The sequence below is a fragment of the Rhamphochromis longiceps genome, linkage group LG15 (assembly GCF_057381845.1).
Source record: "Rhamphochromis longiceps isolate RC_006_pf linkage group LG15, R_longiceps_female_GT1.1, whole genome shotgun sequence".
NCBI lineage: Eukaryota > Metazoa > Chordata > Actinopteri > Cichliformes > Cichlidae > Rhamphochromis > Rhamphochromis longiceps.
In genome coordinates this window covers 12,337,054-12,348,207 of record NC_140571.1, presented here as the reverse complement: position 1 = coordinate 12,348,207, position 11,154 = coordinate 12,337,054, and the positions used below count along the sequence as shown (strand labels likewise).

At 39.7% G+C, this 11,154-nt stretch overlaps 1 protein-coding gene across 1 annotated transcript; it reads left to right on the top strand.

Moving 5' to 3' along the window:
• Nucleotides 1-1,838: 1,838 nt before the first annotated feature.
• LOC146652192 (uncharacterized) lies at nt 1,839-9,030 on the top strand. The gene is made up of 4 exons (XM_085382677.1): nt 1,839-3,650; nt 6,869-7,120; nt 7,235-7,688; nt 8,067-9,030. The coding sequence occupies exons 1-4, from the start codon at nt 1,847-1,849 to the stop codon at nt 9,028-9,030; spliced, it is 3,474 nt and encodes a 1,157-aa protein (XP_085238803.1). The 5' UTR covers nt 1,839-1,846.
• The last annotated feature ends 2,124 nt before the right edge of the window (nt 9,031-11,154 follow it).

Genomic DNA, 11,154 nt, shown 5'->3' with positions numbered 1-11,154 from the left:
GTGTGTAGCACACAGGAGTATTAGCTTATTACATACACGTTGGTAAGCTGTCTTGTTGCAACTGACGAACTGAAACAAACGAGCGTGCTGTGTGTGCAACAGCGTGACAAACATTACCTGTCCTTTTATTAACTGCACAAGTAGTGCTGGTCATAGCTGCTGGCTACCTGTGTAAGGCTGTCATGGGTCTGTAGCTCTGTCACCGTTTTAGGGAACATATTTAGTTTTAAAGTAAGTTTCTGGGCATTTCCTGCCTTTCTGGAGGGATTATATTTCACTAAAAAACGATCTAATATGCATGTCCACATAATAATTATTATAATTATAATATATTAAAAAACACACGCTGTATTTTAAAGAACATACATTAAGAAGCAGATTATATTAGATTTATATTTTAAATAAGACAAAAGTTGGATTTTACAGCAGTAAAATGATTGTATCTCTACAGTTTAAAAATGTAATAAGCTTTGCCCTGCACAGAGTGGATAGTGAAACAAATGGAATCATCATAAATACATTATTTCATATTTATTACTTCCCCCTCCTCATTGCTTTATTATTGTAGCTCTAGTAATAAATAATAATGTAAGGATGCCCATAGTATATACAGTATTCTGAAGAAGGTCTAAAATGTCACTGTGTGTGCATGTGTGTGTTTTATTTAGCTGGATTTAAAAAAATATTACTCATGATATAACATTGTGCAGACATGGCTGGTAAGGACATGAGGAGGAAACAGTAGGAGCTGTATGAGGCTACTAAAGGCAGGGCTATAACATTTTGCTGTCATCATTTTATTATAGATTAAGTGCAAGAGTTGTTAGGTGTGGATAATTAGATTATAGTTTATTGCAATAGCAAGTTGTGCCTTGTTCTCAGATAGACAGCAAGTGGAGAGTGATATATGAAATGATGGGAAGGAAGGAAGAAGAGAAGCAAAGAGTGATTCACAGGCAGAGCCGAGTTTATGTCACAGTTTTTCGTTGCCTTATGGTTCCAAGCGCTGTCACCAATCTTTGCATTTTGTTATTATCTCATGAAACTTGTTTAATCAGCTACCATCTCTCCTGTGGACTTTTTAATGTCTACAGTCTCAGATCAACACAGCCCTGCCCTTCCCATATTAGATTCTTGATGAATGTGTGTTGTTGTTATTCAGCATGGTTCAATGTGCCCCTTTTTAACTTTGAGCACCCGCCCCTTTAAACCTCTCTGCACGTCCCTGATAGAGACAGGTTTTAAAGACTAGAAATGAAAACATGTGAGTCCTGTCTTTAAATAAAAATATATAATTCCCTATATTCCTATCTATTCTTGACATTGAAGCTTTACTCTTCTTGATATTGTGACAAAATACTCTTGGGTTAACCACGAGCTTTCTAAAAACTTGCATATAACAATTGTGCACCATTCATTCCTCATCTTTGCTGCCCATCATTACAACTTTGCTAATGATGGGCAGCAGGTTAGTGTCATGATGTCACCTCAGACATAGTTAAAAGCCCTGTTAACGTAGCTGCTTCTCGCCGGGTGCGGTGGCGCGTGCCTGTAATCCAAGCTACCGGGAGGCTGAGGTTGGAGGATCGTTTGAGCTCACGAGCTCTGAGCTGCAGCAGGCTATGTCGATTAACACAAAATAATTATCCTCATTCAAAAGTCATGTAAGAACCTCATTGGCTTACGGAATGTTGATGTTATTTAAAAAATTCATACAAAAACATGACCTCATTCTAGAATGTCATGTGACAACCTCATTGGCTTATGGAATTGTGATGTCACAGGCTTCTGAATCCATAAATAGGGGTGAGGAGGTACAACTTTCAGTCCGTTATTTGCAGCACTTATGTTAGCAGCATTCAAACGTTCACCAGTAAAGCATTTTCAAACATCTGGATACTTTTCGTACTCACGGTATACAGACTCCAACATGTCTCAGAAAGAGCAAGAAAGACAAGAAGCTGACCCCAGCTCTATTCCATGGTATGAGTCCCTAGACCCTTACATCAGCTCTCTTCCTTGGGATGAACAGGTGGAATTAGAGGAAAAGCGATTGGAAGAAATGGAGAAGGAAAATCTCATGAACAGAGAAAAGATTAAGATCCTGACAGAAGAAAATGAGAGAAAGAGCGCTGAATTAGAAAAATTATCCTACCAGCTTCAGGAAAGGGAAGGTATTATTGAGGAGAAACAATGGGCTCTCCAAGATAAGAAGAATCACGAGCTCCAAGAAAAGCTTGATGAAGCTCTAGAAAAAATTCAAGATCTGCTCCAAAATGAGAAAAAAGAGAGCATTAAAGGGGATAAAATGCTCAAGAAGAATCAGGAGCTCCAAGAAAAGCTTGATGGAGCTCTGGAAAAAAATAAAGATCTGCTCCAAAAGGAGAAAAAAGAGAGCATAAAACAGGAAAACATGGTCAAGAAGAATCAGGAGCTCCAAGAGAAGCTTGACGAAGCTCTGGAAAAACTGAAGGAAATCCACCAAGAAGAGAAGCAACAGTCCACACAGCAGAGAGACATGCAGAGCAAACTCCAAGCCATGGAGGAAAAATACAAAGCGCTGCAGGTGAAACATGACAAAACTCTGCACAAAAGTCAACAGTTGCTTCAAGACAAGAAGCAAATGGAAATGAAACAGAAGGAAATTGACTCCAAGCTTGACGAGATGGAGGAAAAACACAGATCGCTCCAAATCAAGCTTGAGAAAACAGTGCACAGAAATAAAGAGTTCATTCAAGAGAGAGAGCAACAAGAAATGCTGGAGAAAGAAACAGACTCCCAGCTTGAAGTCTTGGAGGAAAAACTGAAAATGCTGCAACTAACTCTTGAGGAAACACTGCTCAAAAATAAAGAGCTGCTTCAAGAAAAAGACCAACAGAAAATACATCAGGAAGAAATGGATTGCAAGCTGAGGAACATCGAGAAACAAAATGAAGGCTTGCAAGTGATGCTTGATGAAGCTCTGGAGAGAAATAAAGAGTTTCTGCACGAGAAAGACCAACAGAAAATAAAAAAGGAAGAAATGGATTGCAAGCTGAGGCACATCAAGAAACAGAATGAAGGCTTGCAAGTGATGCTTGATGAAGCTCTGGAGAGAAATAAAGAGTTTCTTCACAAGATAGACCAACAGAAAATAAAAAAGGAAGAAATGGATTGCAAGCTGAGGAACATTGAGAAACAAAATGAAGGCTTGCGAGTAATGCTTGATGAAGCTCTGGAGAGAAATAAGGAGAACCTCCAAGAAAAGAAACAAGAGCCCGTAGAGCAGAGAGACCTGCAGAGCAAACTCCAAGCCATGGAGGAAAAATACAAAGCGCTGCAGGTGAAACATGACAAAACTCTGCACAAAAGTCAACAGTTGCTTCAAGACAAGAAGAAACTGGAAATGAAACAGAAAGAAATGGACTCCAAGCTTGACGAGATGGAGGAAAAACACAGATCGCTCCAAATCAGGCTTGATAAAAAAGTGCACGGAAATAAAGAGCTTCTTCAAGAAAAAGACCAACAGAAAATACAACAGGAAGAAGAAAAACTTCATCTCCAGAGGAAAAATCAAGCACTCCAAGAATTGTATAACGAAACAAAGTACAAATCAACTGTACTGGAAGAAGAAAAGAAAAAGCTGGAAAAACAATGCTCAGCGATGCAGAGTAGCATCAATGAGATGCTGAGAAAAAATACCGAACTTGAGGAACTTTCTAAGACCTTGAAGTACAAAAACACTGAAATCCAGGCGCAAAAGCAAGAACAACAGAAAACACATAAAGACCTGCAGTGTAGACTTCAAGAAATCCAGAAGAGAAACCAGCAGCTGGAAGACATGCACACAGATGTGCACAAGGCAAAGCGAATAGAGGAGGCAACAGTTAAAGAACTGAAAGACAAGCTTAAAGAAAAACAAGAACAATTAGAAGACATGGTGAAAAGATGCAACAAACTTGAGAAAGAAAACGCAGAAACAATCGATGAGCTGAAAACCCTCATCATTGAGAAAAAAGTGCTGGTGGAAGAGTATCTGAAAAAGAAGAAAAAACGCTTCCACTGGTTCTGGAGGAGGGGCACTGCTGCTTCTCACCTGATGTAACCTCGTCTTCCTCCACCTCTATTCCATCTTCATTTCCCCCCTTCCCCTCCCTCCTTTTTCTTTTTTCACCCTCACCCCCCGACCAGTCCCGGCAGTTGACTGCCCCCTCCTGAGCCTGGTTCTGCCATAGGTTTCTCCTTTAGGTGTCTTTCACTTTAAAAGGAGTTTTTCCTATCCACTGTCGCCTGCTGCTTGCTCAGAGGGGATTGTTGGGGTTTTCTCTCATCTCTCTCTTTCATTCTTTCTATCCTTTCCCCCCCTTCTGCCTTTTCCTTTACCCAATAAACACAATTGCCCACATTTTACATTTGTTTGAAAAATGTCTTCATTCAACAATAATTCATCTTAGGTATAAAAACAAGAAATAGGTAATAGCTGCATGTGTGTTTGTGTGTGTGCATAATATACATACTTGTTTCCCAGAAAGATTTAATACTAGATGGATAGAGACCAGGGACGTGCAGAGGGGGGGGCTAGAGGGGCTTGAGCACCCGCCCCTTTCCTGATGAGTGCCCAAAGTGCCCTTTTGTTGAGGCAACTTTTAAATTTTATTTATTTATTTATTTATTTATTTATTTTATGTGTGTGTGCGTGCGGAGTCCTGTCTGTGCCCCTCAACAATAATATTTAACTATTAATCATAGTTTTGCTAAATAAAAGGATCTGGCTTGCATCAGTCACATGATCACATTTAACCAATGATCGCCCTCGACGGCAGAACGCGCTGGTTACGAGCCGGGAACGAGCTCACAAAGAGCACGCGCATTTGTTGCGGTCCGGAGCTGTAGGAGAAACACAAGTTAACTCAGAGACACAGACTGATGCGACAAACCCAGTAAGTAGGTGTACAGCGCACACTGTAGTGTGTAGCACACAGGAGTATTAGCTTATTACATACACGTTGGTAAGCTGTCTTGTTGCAACTGACGAACTGAAACAAACGAGCGTGCTGTGTGTGCAACAGCGTGACAAACATTACCTGTCCTTTTATTAACTGCACAAGTAGTGCTGGTCATAGCTGCTGGCTACCTGTGTAAGGCTGTCATGGGTCTGTAGCTCTGTCACCGTTTTAGGGAACATATTTAGTTTTAAAGTAAGTTTCTGGGCATTTCCTGCCTTTCTGGAGGGATTATATTTCACTAAAAAACGATCTAATATGCATGTCCACATAATAATTATTATAATTATAATATATTAAAAAACACACGCTGTATTTTAAAGAACATACATTAAGAAGCAGATTATATTAGATTTATATTTTAAATAAGACAAAAGTTGGATTTTACAGCAGTAAAATGATTGTATCTCTACAGTTTAAAAATGTAATAAGCTTTGCCCTGCACAGAGTGGATAGTGAAACAAATGGAATCATCATAAATACATTATTTCATATTTATTACTTCCCCCTCCTCATTGCTTTATTATTGTAGCTCTAGTAATAAATAATAATGTAAGGATGCCCATAGTATATACAGTATTCTGAAGAAGCTCTAAAATGTCACTGTGTGTGCATGTGTGTGTTTTATTTAGCTGGATTTAAAAAAATATTACTCATGATATAACATTGTGCAGACATGGCTGGTAAGGACATGAGGAGGAAACAGTAGGAGCTGTATGAGGCTACTAAAGGCAGGGCTATAACATTTTGCTGTCATCATTTTATTATAGATTAAGTGCAAGAGTTGTTAGGTGTGGATAATTAGATTATAGTTTATTGCAATAGCAAGTTGTGCCTTGTTCTCAGATAGACAGCAAGTGGAGAGTGATATATGAAATGATGGGAAGGAAGGAAGAAGAGAAGCAAAGAGTGATTCACAGGCAGAGCCGAGTTTATGTCACAGTTTTTCGTTGCCTTATGGTTCCAAGCGCTGTCACCAATCTTTGCATTTTGTTATTATCTCATGAAACTTGTTTAATCAGCTACCATCTCTCCTGTGGACTTTTTAATGTCTACAGTCTCAGATCAACACAGCCCTGCCCTTCCCATATTAGATTCTTGATGAATGTGTGTTGTTGTTATTCAGCATGGTTCAATGTGCCCCTTTTTAACTTTGAGCACCCGCCCCTTTAAACCTCTCTGCACGTCCCTGATAGAGACAGGTTTTAAAGACTAGAAATGAAAACATGTGAGTCCTGTCTTTAAATAAAAATATATAATTCCCTATATTCCTATCTATTCTTGACATTGAAGCTTTACTCTTCTTGATATTGTGACAAAATACTCTTGGGTTAACCACGAGCTTTCTAAAAACTTGCATATAACAATTGTGCACCATTCATTCCTCATCTTTGCTGCCCATCATTACAACTTTGCTAATGATGGGCAGCAGGTTAGTGTCATGATGTCACCTCAGACATAGTTAAAAGCCCTGTTAACGTAGCTGCTTCTCGCCGGGTGCGGTGGCGCGTGCCTGTAATCCAAGCTACCGGGAGGCTGAGGTTGGAGGATCGTTTGAGCTCACGAGCTCTGAGCTGCAGCAGGCTATGTCGATTAACACAAAATAATTATCCTCATTCAAAAGTCATGTAAGAACCTCATTGGCTTACGGAATGTTGATGTTATTTAAAAAATTCATACAAAAACATGACCTCATTCTAGAATGTCATGTGACAACCTCATTGGCTTATGGAATTGTGATGTCACAGGCTTCTGAATCCATAAATAGGGGTGAGGAGGTACAACTTTCAGTCCGTTATTTGCAGCACTTATGTTAGCAGCATTCAAACGTTCACCAGTAAAGCATTTTCAAACATCTGGATACTTTTCGTACTCACGGTATACAGACTCCAACATGTCTCAGAAAGAGCAAGAAAGACAAGAAGCTGACCCCAGCTCTATTCCATGGTATGAGTCCCTAGACCCTTACATCAGCTCTCTTCCTTGGGATGAACAGGTGGAATTAGAGGAAAAGCGATTGGAAGAAATGGAGAAGGAAAATCTCATGAACAGAGAAAAGATTAAGATCCTGACAGAAGAAAATGAGAGAAAGAGCGCTGAATTAGAAAAATTATCCTACCAGCTTCAGGAAAGGGAAGGTATTATTGAGGAGAAACAATGGGCTCTCCAAGATAAGAAGAATCACGAGCTCCAAGAAAAGCTTGATGAAGCTCTAGAAAAAATTAAAGATCTGCTCCAAAATGAGAAAAAAGAGAGCATTAAAGGGGATAAAATGCTCAAGAAGAATCAGGAGCTCCAAGAAAAGCTTGATGGAGCTCTGGAAAAAAATAAAGATCTGCTCCAAAAGGAGAAAAAAGAGAGCATAAAACAGGAAAACATGGTCAAGAAGAATCAGGAGCTCCAAGAGAAGCTTGACGAAGCTCTGGAAAAACTGAAGGAAATCCACCAAGAAGAGAAGCAACAGTCCACACAGCAGAGAGACATGCAGAGCAAACTCCAAGCCATGGAGGAAAAATACAAAGCGCTGCAGGTGAAACATGACAAAACTCTGCACAAAAGTCAACAGTTGCTTCAAGACAAGAAGCAAATGGAAATGAAACAGAAGGAAATTGACTCCAAGCTTGACGAGATGGAGGAAAAACACAGATCGCTCCAAATCAAGCTTGAGAAAACAGTGCACAGAAATAAAGAGTTCATTCAAGAGAGAGAGCAACAAGAAATGCTGGAGAAAGAAACAGACTCCCAGCTTGAAGTCTTGGAGGAAAAACTGAAAATGCTGCAACTAACTCTTGAGGAAACACTGCTCAAAAATAAAGAGCTGCTTCAAGAAAAAGACCAACAGAAAATACATCAGGAAGAAATGGATTGCAAGCTGAGGAACATCGAGAAACAAAATGAAGGCTTGCAAGTGATGCTTGATGAAGCTCTGGAGAGAAATAAAGAGTTTCTGCACGAGAAAGACCAACAGAAAATAAAAAAGGAAGAAATGGATTGCAAGCTGAGGCACATCAAGAAACAGAATGAAGGCTTGCAAGTGATGCTTGATGAAGCTCTGGAGAGAAATAAAGAGTTTCTTCACAAGATAGACCAACAGAAAATAAAAAAGGAAGAAATGGATTGCAAGCTGAGGAACATTGAGAAACAAAATGAAGGCTTGCGAGTAATGCTTGATGAAGCTCTGGAGAGAAATAAGGAGAACCTCCAAGAAAAGAAACAAGAGCCCGTAGAGCAGAGAGACCTGCAGAGCAAACTCCAAGCCATGGAGGAAAAATACAAAGCGCTGCAGGTGAAACATGACAAAACTCTGCACAAAAGTCAACAGTTGCTTCAAGACAAGAAGAAACTGGAAATGAAACAGAAAGAAATGGACTCCAAGCTTGACGAGATGGAGGAAAAACACAGATCGCTCCAAATCAGGCTTGATAAAAAAGTGCACGGAAATAAAGAGCTTCTTCAAGAAAAAGACCAACAGAAAATACAACAGGAAGAAGAAAAACTTCATCTCCAGAGGAAAAATCAAGCACTCCAAGAATTGTATAACGAAACAAAGTACAAATCAACTGTACTGGAAGAAGAAAAGAAAAAGCTGGAAAAACAATGCTCAGCGATGCAGAGTAGCATCAATGAGATGCTGAGAAAAAATACCGAACTTGAGGAACTTTCTAAGACCTTGAAGTACAAAAACACTGAAATCCAGGCGCAAAAGCAAGAACAACAGAAAACACATAAAGACCTGCAGTGTAGACTTCAAGAAATCCAGAAGAGAAACCAGCAGCTGGAAGACATGCACACAGATGTGCACAAGGCAAAGCGAATAGAGGAGGCAACAGTTAAAGAACTGAAAGACAAGCTTAAAGAAAAACAAGAACAATTAGAAGACATGGTGAAAAGATGCAACAAACTTGAGAAAGAAAACGCAGAAACAATCGATGAGCTGAAAACCCTCATCATTGAGAAAAAAGTGCTGGTGGAAGAGTATCTGAAAAAGAAGAAAAAACGCTTCCACTGGTTCTGGAGGAGGGGCACTGCTGCTTCTCACCTGATGTAACCTCGTCTTCCTCCACCTCTATTCCATCTTCATTTCCCCCCTTCCCCTCCCTCCTTTTTCTTTTTTCACCCTCACCCCCCGACCAGTCCCGGCAGTTGACTGCCCCCTCCTGAGCCTGGTTCTGCCATAGGTTTCTCCTTTAGGTGTCTTTCACTTTAAAAGGAGTTTTTCCTATCCACTGTCGCCTGCTGCTTGCTCAGAGGGGATTGTTGGGGTTTTCTCTCATCTCTCTCTTTCATTCTTTCTATCCTTTCCCCCCCTTCTGCCTTTTCCTTTACCCAATAAACACAATTGCCCACATTTTACATTTGTTTGAAAAATGTCTTCATTCAACAATAATTCATCTTAGGTATAAAAACAAGAAATAGGTAATAGCTGCATGTGTGTTTGTGTGTGTGCATAATATACATACTTGTTTCCCAGAAAGATTTAATACTAGATGGATAGAGACCAGGGACGTGCAGAGGGGGGGGCTAGAGGGGCTTGAGCACCCGCCCCTTTCCTGATGAGTGCCCAAAGTGCCCTTTTGTTGAGGCAACTTTTAAATTTTTTTTATTTATTTATTTATTTATTTATTTTATGTGTGTGTGCGTGCGGAGTCCTGTCTGTGCCCCTCAACAATAATATTTAACTATTAATCATAGTTTTGCTAAATAAAAGGATCTGGCTTGCATCAGTCACATGATCACATTTAACCAATGATCGCCCTCGACGGCAGAACGCGCTGGTTACGAGCCGGGAACGAGCTCACAAAGAGCACGCGCATTTGTTGCGGTCCGGAGCTGTAGGAGAAACACAAGTTAACTCAGAGACACAGACTGATGCGACAAACCCAGTAAGTAGGTGTACAGCGCACACTGTAGTGTGTAGCACACAGGAGTATTAGCTTATTACATACACGTTGGTAAGCTGTCTTGTTGCAACTGACGAACTGAAACAAACGAGCGTGCTGTGTGTGCAACAGCGTGACAAACATTACCTGTCCTTTTATTAACTGCACAAGTAGTGCTGGTCATAGCTGCTGGCTACCTGTGTAAGGCTGTCATGGGTCTGTAGCTCTGTCACCGTTTTAGGGAACATATTTAGTTTTAAAGTAAGTTTCTGGGCATTTCCTGCCTTTCTGGAGGGATTATATTTCACTAAAAAACGATCTAATATGCATGTCCACATAATAATTATTATAATTATAATATATTAAAAAACACACGCTGTATTTTAAAGAACATACATTAAGAAGCAGATTATATTAGATTTATATTTTAAATAAGACAAAAGTTGGATTTTACAGCAGTAAAATGATTGTATCTCTACAGTTTAAAAATGTAATAAGCTTTGCCCTGCACAGAGTGGATAGTGAAACAAATGGAATCATCATAAATACATTATTTCATATTTATTACTTCCCCCTCCTCATTGCTTTATTATTGTAGCTCTAGTAATAAATAATAATGTAAGGATGCCCATAGTATATACAGTATTCTGAAGAAGGTCTAAAATGTCACTGTGTGTGCATGTGTGTGTTTTATTTAGCTGGATTTAAAAAAATATTACTCATGATATAACATTGTGCAGACATGGCTGGTAAGGACATGAGGAGGAAACAGTAGGAGCTGTATGAGGCTACTAAAGGCAGGGCTATAACATTTTGCTGTCATCATTTTATTATAGATTAAGTGCAAGAGTTGTTAGGTGTGGATAATTAGATTATAGTTTATTGCAATAGCAAGTTGTGCCTTGTTCTCAGATAGACAGCAAGTGGAGAGTGATATATGAAATGATGGGAAGGAAGGAAGAAGAGAAGCAAAGAGTGATTCACAGGCAGAGCCGAGTTTATGTCACAGTTTTTCGTTGCCTTATGGTTCCAAGCGCTGTCACCAATCTTTGCATTTTGTTATTATCTCATGAAACTTGTTTAATCAGCTACCATCTCTCCTGTGGACTTTTTAATGTCTACAGTCTCAGATCAACACAGCCCTGCCCTTCCCATATTAGATTCTTGATGAATGTGTGTTGTTGTTATTCAGCATGGTTCAATGTGCCCCTTTTTAACTTTGAGCACCCGCCCCTTTAAACCTCTCTGCACGTCCCTGATAGAGACAGGTTTTAAAGACTAGAAATGAAAAC